Source organism: Magallana gigas, chromosome 3 (assembly GCF_963853765.1).
Source record: "Magallana gigas chromosome 3, xbMagGiga1.1, whole genome shotgun sequence".
NCBI classification, from domain to species: domain Eukaryota; kingdom Metazoa; phylum Mollusca; class Bivalvia; order Ostreida; family Ostreidae; genus Magallana; species Magallana gigas.
The window spans coordinates 44,968,107-44,984,908 of record NC_088855.1 but is presented as its reverse complement, the minus strand read 5'-3'; the positions used below and the strand labels follow the sequence as shown (position 1 = coordinate 44,984,908).

Here is a 16,802-nt window from a genome sequence, read left to right as displayed (position 1 = left end):
AAAGTTTAGACAAACCCACAGTGGCTTGTCACAAATGTTTTGTCTTCTTACAAAAAGTTTGTGATGAGCCCTTGTGGACCAACAACATTTATTGTGTGCAAACATGTACATTGTTTCATTTTATTTTTGTTACCCATTTTGTCGCCCAATTTTTAAAAGCAGTATTTTCATCACAGAACATGTGAAGAAATGTACCTTATTTGTTCATAATTGTTTGAGAGTTGGTTTTTATTTTTCATAAATGCATTATTGCTTTCACAGTACATCCTTAAACTATATATTTACTGATACACTGTAATAATTTTCATTACTATTTTTGTAGCTGGTACACAGCTTCTTCCACCAAAATATTTATTATATAGTAAATCGATATTTTGGAAGATAAAATAACTACATTGGTAAAGTGTATTACTTTTTGATAGAATCTCATATTTATTAAATCATTAAGGATTCATGTTAATAAAAATGTTGATAACATTGCTTTCTATGCAAGTATTTCACTTTGAATTCCTATTCATTCGCCACCTTAAAAGACCACAATTAACTTGGTGCTGCTTTTTAAGTAATTATATTTAAAATTCTATTCATTTCAGGAGTATTGGTGGACATCCAAAATTATTACCACATAGGGAACTCTGAGGCTGGATTGATACAAACAGTGTTTATTGTCAGCTACATGATCTTTTCACCTATATTCGGTTACCTAGGTGACCGATATAACAGGAAGTTCATCATGGGAGGAGGAATCACATTATGGTCCCTTCTAACTCTCTCTGGATCTTTCATAGGGAAAGATGTAAGTTAATATATTCTAATATAAGTTGATCAGACATTTTGGCTTGTTGGTTTTGAACACCAAACAAGTTATTATACTGGTGCTGTTGTCGATCTGCTGTCTATGTTACTGTATTTATAGATGTCTATAATAACTCAGAAACTTAAAACTCTGATTGAAATATTTATGTACTGGGTAGGTATGGTAAATTGATCAATACTTTTTAAGAAAGATGAATCCCATTTTGTTGGGACTGTAAATGTTGTTTGGAAGTATCATTTAAGTTACCAGGTATCATAACAATTAGCATTAGCCAAGCATATTTACTTGGAATATGAAAATCTAGATTTCAGAGAATTATGAACTGATTCCTGCATTTTGTTGAAACTTTGACATTATCTAACTAACAATCACTCAAATGGTTTTGAGATAAAAATCCAAAGATGTTAATTTATTTTTTGTCCATTTTAATGTCCATCAATGAATTAGTAAAGAAAAATGAAGACTTCAAGCTACACAAGGGACTACATAATGTGACATTGAATATTTTTTAAACCTGATGCCTTTTGTTATGTGTCATGTCTGTTTGGATAATGAATTGATGCCAAAGCAACTCATAGTCATATACATGTATAAAAATAATTTATCAAAATTTTCTACCGTTTGTTTTACAGTATTTCTGGTTATTTTTACTAATACGTGGCTTAGTAGGCATAGGGGAAGCTAGTTACTCCACAATAGCTCCAACAATTATAGCAGACATGTTTGTCAAGGGAACCAGAACAAGGATGCTTATGTTCTTCTATTTTGCTATACCAGTGGGCAGGTAGGCAAACTGGTACCAGAACCAGTTTACTCTGTATGTGTCTGTGTGTGTGACTAAATCACTAACAACATTTTGTGTTACTTATTTCTCTCTTTATTTTTTTTGTATCATTAGTCCATGTAGTAAACCTTCATTATGTGATCATAGTAATTTTCCCAATTATAGGATATAATATGAACCTCCCAATATTAGTACATGTACCTGCTGTCATTATGCTGACATTTACCCTTTTATTATTATGCTCTGCTGTTTAAAAAAAAACAATATCATTTACCGCAATTCCTTTTCGGGGGGGCATTCTTGCTTTTTTTAAATTCATTTTAGTTCCACCCATTTGCATGAGGAGAAGAATAATTGTACCTGGATCACAATTAGCTGGTCCAAATCCTGTATATTTTTGCTTTCAGTGAGCTTGCCAGGCTGGGCTATAGAGCTAGGTACTACATTTATTTAGCACAAGGTTAATAATTCAAAGAGAGAAGCACAGTTTATAGATTCCTGGTTTGTTTCAGCATTTTTGGGCATTCATTCTAATTCGGGCAGCAGTAGGGATAGGGGAAGCCAGTTATTCCACAATTGCTCCCACCATTATTGCAGATCTGTTTGCTAAAGATCTACGTACAAGAATGCTTATGGTATTTTATTTTGCCATCCCAGTAGGAAGGTAGGAGTTATCTTTCATTGTTGGGATCTTAAGGGGATAGGTGATGTCTTTAATACTTTTAATGGGTTTTCACGTTAGGTTCACATAATTTTATGGAGATATTATTATGAAAGATTTTCATAATGATGATTTCTGTTAATTCCTTATTTTACACGCGTACTTAATTCTGTGATTCTGCTGTATCAAATTACAAGAATATAAAATCACAAGCACAAATTTTTCTTTGTAGTTTTATATAGTTCAAAACTGTCTGGAAAATAAAAGCAAGATTATAAAACCCGCAAGGGTTTCTTCTCACCATTTTACGCGGATATTAATTCCTTGAGTTTAATAAGGAATCTACAGTATCTTAACTTTTTGCATGCCCTTTTGTAACACATCTGCTGATAATATGATTACTTTATGTTTGATATATATGTGACTTCTTTAATGATTTGCAATGATATATGATGTTTGTCCAAAGAGTTATGTGTTTTATATCCCCTAGCCTCGGCGAGGAGATAGAATACACAACAAAATGGGTAAAAATTATAATTATAGCATTGCAAATCATGCTTCCTTGTTACATGTTTTACTAGTACATACTAAATCTTTTAATTGTTAAACTTTGATCTTTTGTATAAACACCATAGTTCAAGTTTTAAGCTGCACATAGTTGTGCTCGAGTCAGCAACTTTATTCATGGGAAAAAAAGTTTCAAGCTTAGCAAACAGACATTGAGTTTTCGATTATATTCTTACCTTTTTTCGAAAGAAAATTTGTAAAACAGTATTATTTAAATGTTTCGCAATTATAACACTAGGACTTTTCAACTGGATTATTTTGTTACTTTTTCAATCTATATACATCAATCATCTGACCTAAAGCGAAGTAATGTTTTATTATCATGCCACATGGCATAAGAATTCACAGTGTAATATCAAAAATTTATTACATGAGTGACATCCAGCCTCCTCATATTTAGCTAAACATGTAATAAATAGCAAAATGCATGCATTGCATGATTTATATTGTGTACATCGATTTAAAGAAATAAATCAATTGTAATACAATTACCGGTATATGTATTTCATAAAGTAATATAATTTAACAACAGAAGAATACCAATATTACATTAACCTAATCTCAAAAAGTATTTCAGATAATATTTTATTTATCAAATAGGCCTATATATATATTTATCAATCGTTCTTAATTTTATGAATCAAAGAAATATCTTTCTTTTTGTTGTTTTCAATAAACGGTTTGCATTTTCTTGTATCATTCTTCTTTCAGTGGACTAGGTTATGTGGTAGGAGCCAATATAGCGAAAGCATTTGGTGCGTGGCAGTGGGCACTTAGGGTAAGTGTCTGATAGTCTGTCCTTCAGGGAAGAGGTATAAGTGATAGTCAACTTTATAAGTAAAGCAAATCAAGGCATTGTTCTCGTAACACTTAGGATAAAGTTTGTTCATTGACAAACTTTGATGTGTTAATTTAATAACTTATAATAATGCAATTATGATCTTGACTGGATTCACATTAAACTTCAAAGACTTTTCTATAATGATTCAGGGTGCAGCTTGCATATTGTAGAATATTACATATAGCTGATGTATGATAATTAAAATAAAAGGCGTATTCTTCATAATAATTATGTTTTTATCTATTCATGATTTTTTGCAAGTTCCTTTTTTTTTGGTTGAGTATTGATACATCATAAAATGCATTTCAATACATCTTTTTTTTTTTCTTTTTTTTTTCCAGTTCACACCAGTCTTGGGAATCATTTGTGTTATTTTGATATTTATTGTCTTGAAAGAGCCTCAAAGAGGCCATGCTGAGGGGGGAAGTCATTTACGTAATTCATCATATCTGCAAGATCTCAAAGAATTGGCTAAGACGTAAGTTATTTACCCGCTTTTCAAGCTTTGTTATGGCACAAAAATCTATATTACTGTCATAAAACGTGCAAATTTTTCAGCCTGAAATACATACATGATAATTCATGGATGACCTTTTATGTTTTACAGAAAGAGTTTTGTTTTATCAACTCTTGGTTTCACATGTGTTGCCTTTGTGACAGGAGCCCTAGCCCTCTGGGCTCCCTCCTATATGTTCAATGTCATCAAAGCCCAGGGGCAGGATGCAGACGAGGGAAAGTGAGTTGTTATTTGATGAATCATGATTGAACAATTTCCTCCAAAAAGTCTACAGAGATCTTGATACCAAAATCATGGCTGAAATCAGTAAATGGCCTGCTGTTATTAATAGTATCTATTGAAAATCTCCATCTTGCAAGCCATACAAGTTTTAAGCTATTTAATACAATAACAATTTTTACAACACTTAAACATTTTCTTTTCTTAGTGATCAGATATTTTGAAGAATTGGAAACCATACTGTTTGAAAAGAATTTAAAAGAAATTTCGTTCTCGCTTTTGAAGTGTTTAGTCAACTCTTAATGCCACCAGCAGAGGTAACCATCTTTCATGTTTTTATTCCAGCATTGCTTTCATCTTCGGCGGCATTACTGTGGCTGCAGGATTCATTGGGGTTGCTTTGGGGGCTGAGGCATCTAGGCGGTACAAGAGAATAAACCCACGGGCAGATCCTCTTGTGTGTGCCTTTGGTCTGTTGATGTGTACCCCATTCTTATTCTTTGGTCTTTGGCTTTCAGAGAGCAACATACCAGTGTCTTGGGTAAGTACAATATCATATAAACTACATCTTCTGGGAATGTAAGTTTTCCCCCCCAAAACCAACTTATAGGAAAAATTGAGAATGTCAGATAGAAAAGAAACTTTACACGTACATTGTATACCTGTGTGCACTAATTACTCTATGAAATCCATTTTACAAGTTGAATGCATTAACCACAAGATCTTTTAATATACTGGATGTTGTTTGAATAAATGAACAGAACAGAGGGGTGTACCTTAAGCTATTCTAACCAATATTTGTTTGAAAATCAGCTTTTGTCATTACAAATTTCTAGATGTCATTGTTAAATGACAATTTTCCATGGTACTTGACTTTTTTGCAGGCTCTTATTTTCTTTGGAGAAACTTTCCTTTGTTTGAATTGGTCAATCATTGCTGATATTTTATTGGTAAGTAAAGGTTCTTTATGAGCGTAATCAGGTGAAATTTGTAGTTTTAAAAATAAATTGATTTTGAAAATATATGAGGATCAATTTCACTTATCAAATACATGTATTTAGAACTACAGAATGTTTACAAGTCTAGATGATGAAAGTTTGGATGATATTTCAACAGATTAACAAGTGATTTGAGAAAATTTAACAGGCAAACTGCTTGACTTTTACAGTATGTTGTGATTCCTACCCGCCGTTCCACGGCTGAAGCAGTCCAGATTCTAATATCCCATGCCCTGGGGGACGCTGGAAGTCCCTATCTTATCGGAGTGGTAAGTGTTTTATTGTCTTCTACAAGGTACTTGATAGATATTGTGCTGTAGATATTGGTTTGACTCTACATTGCATGTGTATATCAATACAGGTAAACTTTGTATACTTATGACTTGCAAATTAAAAAGTTCAAATATTTTAGCAAAAGCTTTGAAGTCCAAAGTATTATTCTGATGATACCGTACTTGAAATATATTATATCTGTAAGCCTCGATCTTGACATTTGATTCTTGAACCTGAAGATCAACTTACAGAGGTTAAACATTTAACATTGCTGATCTGTTCATGAAGTTTGAAGACTGAATGACAATTGACCTTAGATATATTTGACAAACAAAATAAACTTGTTACGTCGCTTGACTTGATGACAGCAACATACTGAACTAAAAATGATACAGGTTATTCACTTGTCAAACCCAACTTTTGATCAAATGGCTCTCAAGATAAAATGTACGAGTATTGCACAATACTCTTAACAGACTGAGTGAATCAGAGGGAGACATATGAATCTAATGAATATCTTGATGGGAACAAAATGCTTTGGTACATGTACAAGTAGTAATCAAATGTATTATACCTCAATCTACTTATTTTTCACAATTTTTAAAAGAATAAATCAGTCTATTTTCTTGATTCCCCGAGAATTACTGTAAACAGATTTCATGCGAAACAGACTGAGTCCCTGCAAAAATATGCATCATTTTGATGAACTCTATGGTATTCTTTAATTGTACATTGAAATATGTTGTGTACTAATGTTTTAATCTATTAGTCCCCTACCAGTTTCACCGTGGGGGACTATAGCTTTCCTCTGCATCCGTCAGTCCGTCTGTCCGTCTGTCCGTCCGTCTGTCTGTCCCACTTCAGTTTTCCACACTTTTTTCTTTATGCGTTTCAGGAATAATATGAAATTTGCTGAACAGCTTCAAAATGTCAAACTACAGATCAAGTTTACACTTTTGTAGCGTCTGGTTGACATATTTTCGAGAAAATTAATTTTATATATTCCAATTTTTTAGCTCACCGAGACGAAGTCAGGGGGAGCTTATGCTATACCCTCGGCGTCGGCGTCCGGACCTGGTTAAAGTTTTTGTTGCAGGTCCTGTTTCTAAGCTATTACTTGTCCTATCTTCACCAAACTTGCATGGATGATGCATCTGGACTTACTTATGGACTTGAAAGACTTGGATGCTGAATCTTAGTCCTAAATTTCAGATGCTGGAGGAGGTTAAGGTTGTTGGACCAGGTTAAAGTTTTTGTTGCAGGTGCCCTCTGATAGCAATATCTAAGTTACTGCAGGTCCGTACTTCACCAAACTTGCATGGATGGTGTGTCTTATGATACTGATGCACCAGACAGGCTTAAGTGCTGAATCTGAGCTATAGGTTTCGGATGCTGGAGGAGGTTAAGGTTTTTAGAGCTGGTTAAAGTTTTTGTTGCAGGGGCCCTCTGATGATTATATCTTAGTTACTACTTGTCCTAACTTCACCAGACTTCCATGGATGGTGCGTCTTATGATACTGATGCACCAGACAGGCTTGAATGGTGAATCTGAGCCATAGGTTTCGGATGCTGGAGGAGGTTAAGGTTTTTAGAGCTGGTTAAAGTATTTAAAACAGGTGCCCTCTGATGATTATATATTAGTTATTACTTGTCCTAACTTCACCAAACTTCCATGGATGGTGCGTCTTATGATACTGATGCACCTGACAGGCTTGAATGCTGAGTCTGAGCCATAGGTTTGAGATGCTGGATATGGTTAAGTTTTTTGGAACAGGTCACATGTTTAATAGATTATAGTACTATTTCAAACTTGCATAGTTGATTAAACTGTAATATGAATGAATCACAGAGGAAGCTTCAGATGCAGAGCTTGATCTCGATTATCAAGGATGCTAAAAAATATATCTTAGTTATTACAGGTCTTAACTTCACCAAATTTAAATGGATTGTGTGTCTTATGATACAGATGCACCTGACAGGCATGGATGTTGAATCTGAGCCATAGGTTGCGGATGCTGGAGCAGGTTAAGGTTTTAATTGCTAGTGCCCTCTGATGATGATATCTTACTTATTACTGGTCTGAACTTCACCAAACTTGCATGGAGATGCGTCTTATGTATACTGATGCACCTGACAGGCTTGAATGCTGAATCTGAGCCATAGGTTTCGGATGCTGGATGAGGTTTATTTTTTTTGGAACAGGTCACATGTTTTATAGATGATAGCTTGCATAGTTGATTTAACTATATTATAAATGAAACGCAGAGGTTGCTTCAGATGCAGAGCCTGATCTCCATTATCAAGGATGCTAATGAAATTTCCTACTTCATTCAAACCTGCTTGATAGATAGATGTAGTTGTTGATAAATGATATAACATGATTCCTATGATATAGTATTGTATGGTATGAAACAATATTGTTAAATATGATACAATATAATATCATATGTAATATTATAAAAAGTTATATGACACGATATGATATTGTATCAATTTTTTTGATATTTTATGTTATGATATTGTATTATGATATCGTTATGTATAGTATTGTATATTATGATACAATATTGTATACTATTGTATTGTATTATTAATTTATTATTTTATCACATGATACTATTACATAAGATATTGCAAAATATAATATTGTATTCTATGATACAATATTGTATATTCTTTAATATTGTATCATACAATAAGGTATAATAAAATTATATGATATTAGTTTCTGTAATATAGAATTATATCACATTAAATTGTATAATATGATACTGTAATATTATATAATATTGTTTTATATATTATGATATTGTATTATTTGATCATATACAATAACTTATAACACAATACAATGTCATATCATACCTTACAATATCATATCTCATCATTGTTTATTATGGTATTTTATTGTATTATATGATATATGTATCATAAATGTTGTAAATATGATAGGATGCAATATTTAATTTTATATTATTGAGTAACATATGATTATCATACAATTTTTTAACAGATGATATATGATATTGTGTCAAAACAGAATCCATGAATATTGAAGATCATAAAGTATGATTTTCATTTAATATGATAAAGGTGGTCTCTTAAGGTGAAGTTTTATAAGGATGATGTCTCGTCTCGGTGAGCTTTGTAATCTGTGATTACCTATGTTTAATATTCGGGTTCGTTATTGGGCTCGGTGTGTATTAAATGAAAGAGGAAAGTATGTAGTTAGTAATAATATCGTGCATTACTTGGACCATTCCTTTTATTGTTTGTAACAAACAAATACGTTCTGTTAAATAGTGTCAAGCATTGTGCTGTAAATTTAATCGACAGGGTTTTTGTATTATTACAATCGGGTTCGTTATTGGGTTGGTCTGTTGATTCGGGGTATAGGAGATGGTAAGAAATAATATTCTGCATAACAGTGCATTGTTTTCACAAATTTCTACAAATCGGTAGGGGACGTGTATTGCTTATGCAATACTCTCAGAATGCTTGCTTGTTATAGAGTGTGAATCAATGTTCAGTATATTTATGGCTTCCGATTTGTTTTAATTGATATGTGATGCTCTGAAATATATTGTTGTACTTATTTCATAATCCAACAATATATAGAATTGTAACCTTTTCATATGTTTCACTGTATACTCAAGAATCTAAAAAACGACCCTTTGATTCATCACTATTTTAGAGTTAAAACACATAATGTTTAATAAAAATTTAAAAATTTGCTAGTATAAAGAATCTAGCTTGAAGCCATAAAACGTTGGCAAGCTTTATTTTGATCCCAGTCTCACTTTTCCACTATATATTCCTTTGGTAAGAGTGAGACATATCAGAAATGAACTAGCTCATATACGTTTTTTGGCCCCAAGACCAGATCAAACTGATACATGCATGTATTACAGAAGATGATTTTGTTGATGTGCTTTCTTTACTTTAATCGTTGCAGATTTCAGATGCCTTGGCCACAAAATATCCTAAGGATGAGCGATTGTCGCCCTCCGTAGAGTCCAGCACATTAAGGAATGCCTTCTACATCACCCCCTTTGTGTGTGTGATTGGAGGCGGGTTCTTCCTGGCTACAGCCCTCTTCATTCAGAAGGACAGAGAAAAAGCAGAGAAAATCACAAAAGGTACAGTAACATGATAACAATTTCATAGCTTTTTTTTTAACTTTTGAAAAAAAAAATTGCTGGTTGGTAAATATATTTTTGTGGTATATTAATTTGTTCACGTTTTTTTTTTTAATTGTGTATGAAGGTATCAGGAATTTACATATATGATTACAGTCTTCAAAATCTGTTCATATCATGTATGAAGCATTTTTTGTGATTTCATTAAGACTTCAAACACCTGTAAATCAATAACTAAATAAATAAAACTACTAGTTAATTCCTGATCTTAATATACATAATATTGTATCTTCACATGAACTATGTATAAAGGTTACAATGAAATTGAGGTAAAAATTATCAAAATGACTTCTATTGCAATGCTTTTATTCAAAAGCAACTCCTTGGGTTAATTCTTTATTTGTCATTAATCGTTGACTTGATAAGTCAACTTCTTAGAAGGTGATTTATATAATTATGATTGCTCAATAGTTATTTTTATGCTATATTATGTGTACATTTAGGATGGGAAAAGAGTCTAAGATTAGTATTTGTACATGTACTAACTTACCTGGTATTTGCTATCCTTATACATTTTGAAAAATGCTACAATTACCTATGCAGGTTTGGGAGACTATGATGAGGAAATTTCAGAGGATGAGAGTGATATTGAACCTATTTTAAGGTCAGATGATGAAGACAACGAAGGGATGCAGCCGTTTGCATAATAAAACAGAAACTAATGTAATTTCCTGCAGGAGTTTCCTCACTGATTGCTGCATTAAACTCACTAACTATCATGTCATTAGATTTACTCATCATCCATTAATTGGTCAACTTAAGATTGTTTTAATAGATAAATAACTTCTTCAATTAAAGACTATGATTTTGATCAAAAGTACTCTAGCTTTTATTAATAGATGAATTAGAAAAGTCATAATTATTGTAAATGATGAGTAGAATTAATGGTTTTATAGCATCACTAGATGGATAGTTATGCCGTTTCTTGAATAACATAAAAATTCTGTAATCGTACAATTTAACAAACAAAGATTCTAATTTCAGGTATATGTCTCCTTTACATATACCTTATCTTTAATTATATATTTTATTTAACATCTGTAACATATTACATGTAAGGCGTACTAACACGGCCCTCTGGATGTATAACTGTTCATTTCGGTGATTAATCTGTTGCCTCTGATTTCTAGGTGTTGTGAGATACTTCTATCACCTCATTCTCATTTTCAGTTCAGAAGTCATTTGAGCACTGGTGTTGGTGACTTTAAAGTCTGTTTGTGCTTCATTGTATGGAATAAGATATAGATTTATTGTATATAAATGATATGTTAACTTAATACACATTCGTTTAGCATATTCAGAACTGTAGTTTGCATAAAGCTTGTCCAATTGAAATGCAATTGATAGAAATGATAACTTTTTTTTTAAGCTTTGGATGTTAAAAGGGGTTTGTACCCAATGACTATTAGTCTTTTTTTCTTGTTTTTTCTTTTCTTTATTTGAGAAAAAAATGTATTGGTTGGGTGTTAGAGTCATGCAGAGTGTATTTTTGGTGCATGTCATTTAGTTATTAATTTAACTAAAAGTCAAGGGGGGAATGCAAAGCTTTGCATGTGTGCTTGATAATGCTGTTGAACTTTGGCCAAATAACCTTAAAAAGAATATCAGATGACAGACAACAGTCTTTTATTAATTCTATTATAATTGGAACATAAGTGTTGCATTATTGTTTTGGTAAGTACAGAACTTGAATATTGAGCGTAAGATCACTTAACTCAAGTATTGTAACACATTTTTATATCTATTTTCCTTTATTCAACACTCTTTAGTAAACTAAGTGAGCTGTTTTTACTTCTGTTAATCTTTTTTTGAATATAAATTGTTATCATATATCCTAAAGCATATTATGCTCTCACCAAGTGCTGGAATGGCATTGCATTTTCAAAGCAATCTCTGAATATGTATATTGGTAATAGAGTATTCTATTTTATTTATTTTCAAACACTAACAACTCCAGCTCTTATTTAAGTTCACTAATCCCCAATTTGTGGCAATTTCCATATGATTCTGTCTTAGTTGTGTTCATTTTCTGCTATTGCCATATTTCAAGATTTTGCAAAATCAACATCCACTTTTGGTACCTATTTAACCTTCCAAAACCAACCCAATGATTGCTTCAAAGTTTCAAAAACCCTCCCAAAATTGGTTTCCTTTCCTTGAAAAGCCAACTTATGGCTGGTGTTTTAATTTAATTCCCAACCGCTGTATATTAAGTAACCCGTTGTTTAAAATCTTTAAATCAAATACACAAACTTGTTGTGTACAAAATATACTAGGTAAGGGAGCATATATATACATATATAGCTGGTATGGTACAACACAGTAAGTTAGTTATCTAGATGTGTGTTTTCTAGAGGACATACAAGTGTGCTTTTTGAACCACTAACAACTTATTTATATAACATGTAATGAATGCATGAGCCTGAATTTTTGTAGTTTTTGATAACTTATGTTATTCTTAGAACAATTAACAATATTTCCTTAAATTTGATGTGTAGTTAAATTTGTATCTAAATGTTTGTTTTAAATTAAACAATATACTGTAAGGAGCTTTAAGTTCAGGATTAGGAACTTAAAATCTTGATGAAAAGAATATTAAGAAAATCATCTTGAATTAGAATATCTTCAATTATATTATCTTTGATATATTATAAGTGCAGTTCTTTTTCTGATACACATATTTATGGTATGTGTTATTTGTTTTTCCAGTGGGTGGTCCAACTCTCAACATTAATGGTGGAATTGACAATCCTAATTTGACCTTGGGAGAGAATGATAGCATTACTGTTGCCAATCCAGATCGCAGCAATGTTTTGTGAAAAACGTGAAAGAAGGTTACATTTAATAATGTGGCTTTTATAAGAAGCAAACAAGTATAACAAGGAACATGTCCATGTAGGAATGTGTTGTCGAATGACTTGTTGTTATTTAGTGATGAAAATGATGTGTGCTGAAAATAATGAATATTAACTTTTATTTTGAAAATTTGCATCATGTCCAGGAAGAATACCCAGTAGTTAGAATTATATCTGACACGATGTATATACCGGTTCATTGATGTACATCTTTGTTTGTCATCATTGTCTCATACTGAGTTTGAATTTGGTCTTTCGGTTTAAATGTTAGTCTCGTGCTGAATAGCATTTTACCTTAATTTTTGTTCATATTTTAACCACATTTTAATTGTTGTGCCATGCGTTTTTGAAAAGAAAAACAATTATGTTTTAATATTGGAGTAGAAAAAACATTGTGCCCATGCAATTAGGATGAATATACACCATAATTTATGTACTTTTATGTGTGTATTACATATTTCAATGGTTACTAATCTGAAGAAAACAACAGAATATTATGTATGTCTGTTTGAGGTGTAATTTATCTATTTTTTAAGCTTTTATTATTTAAATTTTCTTCTGTGTTATGTTAAAATGATGGTATAATTGCAGATAGAACATACCAGTACATCTTTTGTTAAGTATTACATCGATACATGTAAACCATAATCTATTGCATTACTGTGCTCTGTGGTCAGTTCATTACACAGAGGCAGCAAAAGAACAAAGCCGAACTCTGCATTGGACTCAGAGAGGGTGTATTGAGGGCCTCAAACCAGGTTCAGCTACACATTATTATGAAGTTCAAGGGCACTTGAAATTTCAGTAATGTAAAAGCAGGAATTTGTTGCGCAAAATGTATTCAAAAGTACATGTACTATATTAAATTTATCTTGCACAACTTGCAATGTTTCCACAGGAAACCAGTTTACTAGCTAGACTTTGAATTTTAAAGTTGATGCAGTAAAGAAAAATTCCATTCTTAGTAGCTGGGGATGAAACTTGTTTTATTCATTGTGTCACACTCTATTGATCTTGATCAAATATCAAAGACTGCATGGCTGCTTTGAGCCGTAAAGCAGTTGGTACATGTAGTTCAGAGGTCTGCAGCTGGTACATGTACATGTAGTTCAGAGGTCTGCAGCTGGTACATGTAGTTCAGAGGTCTGCAGCTGGTACATGTACATGTAGTTCAGAGGCCTGCAGCCGGTACATGTAGTTCAGAGGTCTGCAGCTGGTATATGTACATGTACATGTAGTTCAGAGGTCTGCAGCTGGTACATGGTACATGTACATGTAGTTCAGAGGTCTGCAGCTGGTACATGTAGTTCAGAGGTCTGCAGCTGGTACATGTACATGTAGTTCAGAGGCCTGCAGCTGGTACATGTAGTTCAGAGGTCTGCAGCTGGTACATGTAGTTCAGAGGTCTTGGTTATGTTGGGATCAGATGTGATTGTATGTGTTAAGTACTGAACAGGTCTGGTGGTTAAAAAAAAAGATTTTTGCGAGTCTATTTTCTTTCATTCTTTGATTTAATTTGTATTAATTAAGTTAACTTGATGTATTAAATTTACATGTACTTTTTATCTCAATCGAATTAAGATTTGAGCGTTCACGCTCCCGTATTTGATACATATCAAATATGGGAATGTGAAGGATCCAATTTTAATTAAATTTGTTCTTATTTCACATAGTTAATAAATATATAAAGCTTTGTTTGAAATCAATAGCACTAGAAATGATAAAATAAACTTGAATCTTATTTCCATTTCAATGCATTTAATATATATGCAGTAAAATACCCATAAATATATTCTATTAAGTCAATTTTCATTTGGTTTTATAGATAATATTTTAAAATATTTACTATAACTGAATTCTTTTGTTGCTTATTAGTGAAAATATATAACAAACATGTATGTAAATTGAAGTAACTGATATTCTTTCATGTTTTGTGTAACTTATTTTACCTTAAGAGATGATGGAAATCAGGCAGCTGATCTCTGGAATAAAAGATTTGCGGTACAGATACTTTTTATGTTTTTCTTTAACAAGTTTTAGTTACAGTGCTTACTGTTCTATTTGTTTATTTATTACTTTGTAAACTAGCATGGCACACAACGTACTGAATCCTCCAAACACAAGTATCTAGAGACACTGTAATGACCAAAATGCTATGTTGTTGCATGAATGATAATTAGGGCTTTTCGACTTTCGGTCGAAAAGACCTATTGTTATTCTGATGTTTTATTATTATTATTAGGGCTTTTCGACTTTCGGTCGAAAAGACCTATTGTTTTTGTCTTTTTTTATTATTATTATTTTAAGACAAATTTCTGTCAGCGATTTTTTGAAAACGGGAAGGAATATTGATACAAGTATACATTGGTCTTACAGCAAATGTATCATTCTATGAAATGCAAGGTTTTGAAATTCCGGTTCCGGTACTTCCGGTTTTTACAAGGAAAATTGCAAAAATTGCTTAAAACTCAATTTCTTGTTTATTTTTTAATGTAGAGCATTCAAATTTTAGAATTATCTTTATCATAAATAGTTGTACAAAATTGTAAGCGTAGGCAATTTTCTATCTCTTACCGTTTTTGAGATATAAAGCCCAAAACTTTAGAAAAGGGGGGATGAAAGAACAAAAAAATTCAAATGACCTTTAAAAATTTATTTGACGCCTGCATATTATTAAGATAGAAGTAATTAACATATATTCCAAGTTTCATTGAATAGTATTGAGTACTTCCGGTTTTATGAGCCGATGGAAATTGTCTACGGGAGTTTCTATGTTAAATTGAATTCACGCGTGTAACGTTTTCTCAAACAGTTATCATGCAAATATTTTTATATTTAATATTTGCCATAAGGGACCTAATGCGCAGACCGGAAAAGGTCCTGGAAAAGAACGTCTGAAAAATAAGGGATCTGTTGGGGTCAGTATTAAAAACAGCTCTTTAGCTGTATCTTTTTTATTATTCATCCGATTTTCAAAATCTTTTCGGTTAATAGTTCAGAATAAAGAGTACAATTTAAAAATAATGGTCCGAGAGGCCACTTTTGGACTCCTTATAGGGGTTTGAAGGGCCTAAAGATCACAACTTGTTAAAATTTCAAAATTATTTTTTGGAAGAGTTATCTCGCTTTGCTCTAAGAATGTAGAGAACAAATACTCTTAGCATACCAAGTTTTGCGTCCAAGGACTGAATACTTACTTTGAAATGATTTTTTTAAAAATATTCTTCTGGAAATTAGATGTGTAGCTACTTGTTAAGTTCTGGAGTTATCTTTCTTTTCACACTGCACTACCCATGAATTCCTATCTAAGCAACTGGTTATACCACGGTGTTCAGAAAAATTGGAATTTTATTAATATTATTTTAAGACTAATTTCTGTCAGCGATTTTTTGAAAACGGGAAGGAATATTGATACAAGTATACTTGGTCTGACAGCAAATGTATTATTCTATGAAATGCAAGGTTTTGAAATTCCGGTTCCGGTACTTCCGGTTTTTACAAGGAAAATTGCAAAAATTGCTTGAAACTCAATTTCTTGTTTATTTTTTAATGTAGAGCATTCAAATTTTAGAATTATCTTTATCATCAATAGTTGTACAAAATTGTAAGCGTAGGCAATTTTCTATCTCTTACCGTTTTTGAGATATAAAGCCCAAAACTTTAGAAAAGGGGGGATAAAAGAACAAAAAAATTCAAATGACCTTTAAAAATTTATTTGACGCCTGCATATTATTAAGATAGAAGTAATTAACATATATTCCAAGTTTCATTGAATAGTATTGAGTACTTCCGGTTTTATGAGCCGATGGAAATTGTCTACGGGAGTTTCTATGTTAAATTGAATTCACGCGTGTAACGTTTTCTCAAACAGTTATCATGCAAATATTTTTATATTTGATATTTGCAATAAGGGACCTAATGCGCAGACCGGAAAAGGTCCTGGAAAAGAACGTCTGAAAAATAAGGGATCTGTTGGGGTCAGTATTAAAAACAGCTCTTTAGCTGTATCTTTTTTATTATTCATCCGATTTTCAAAATCTTTTCGGTTAATAGTTCAGAATAAAGAGTACA

General features: G+C 32.1%; 1 protein-coding gene across 13 annotated transcripts in view; it reads left to right on the top strand.

Annotated features, from left to right (window-relative positions):
- The window catches only part of LOC105319560 (protein spinster homolog 1), a 28,976-nt gene extending 14,235 nt beyond the window's left edge, over window positions 1-14,741 (top strand). For 4 of the 13 annotated variants that reach the window (XM_066079981.1, XM_034443091.2, XM_011417154.4 and 1 more), the window contains 10 exons: window positions 594-796; window positions 2,114-2,265; window positions 3,541-3,607; window positions 4,012-4,148; window positions 4,278-4,406; window positions 4,752-4,947; window positions 5,291-5,356; window positions 5,575-5,673; window positions 9,633-9,816; window positions 12,586-14,741. In XM_066079981.1, coding sequence (XP_065936053.1) covers window positions 594-796; window positions 2,114-2,265; window positions 3,541-3,607; window positions 4,012-4,148; window positions 4,278-4,406; window positions 4,752-4,947; window positions 5,291-5,356; window positions 5,575-5,673; window positions 9,633-9,816; window positions 12,586-12,695 — 1,343 coding nt within the window. In that variant the 3' untranslated portion in view covers window positions 12,696-14,741. Of the gene's footprint in view, window positions 1-593; window positions 797-1,449; window positions 1,602-2,113; window positions 2,266-3,540; window positions 3,608-4,011; window positions 4,149-4,277; window positions 4,407-4,751; window positions 4,948-5,290; window positions 5,357-5,574; window positions 5,674-9,632; window positions 9,817-10,419; window positions 10,540-11,245; window positions 11,264-12,585 lie in introns of all 13 variants that reach the window. The other 9 variants (XM_034443094.2, XR_010712265.1, XR_010712264.1 and 6 more) reach the window with 9 other exon arrangements.
- The last annotated feature ends 2,061 nt before the right edge of the window (window positions 14,742-16,802 follow it).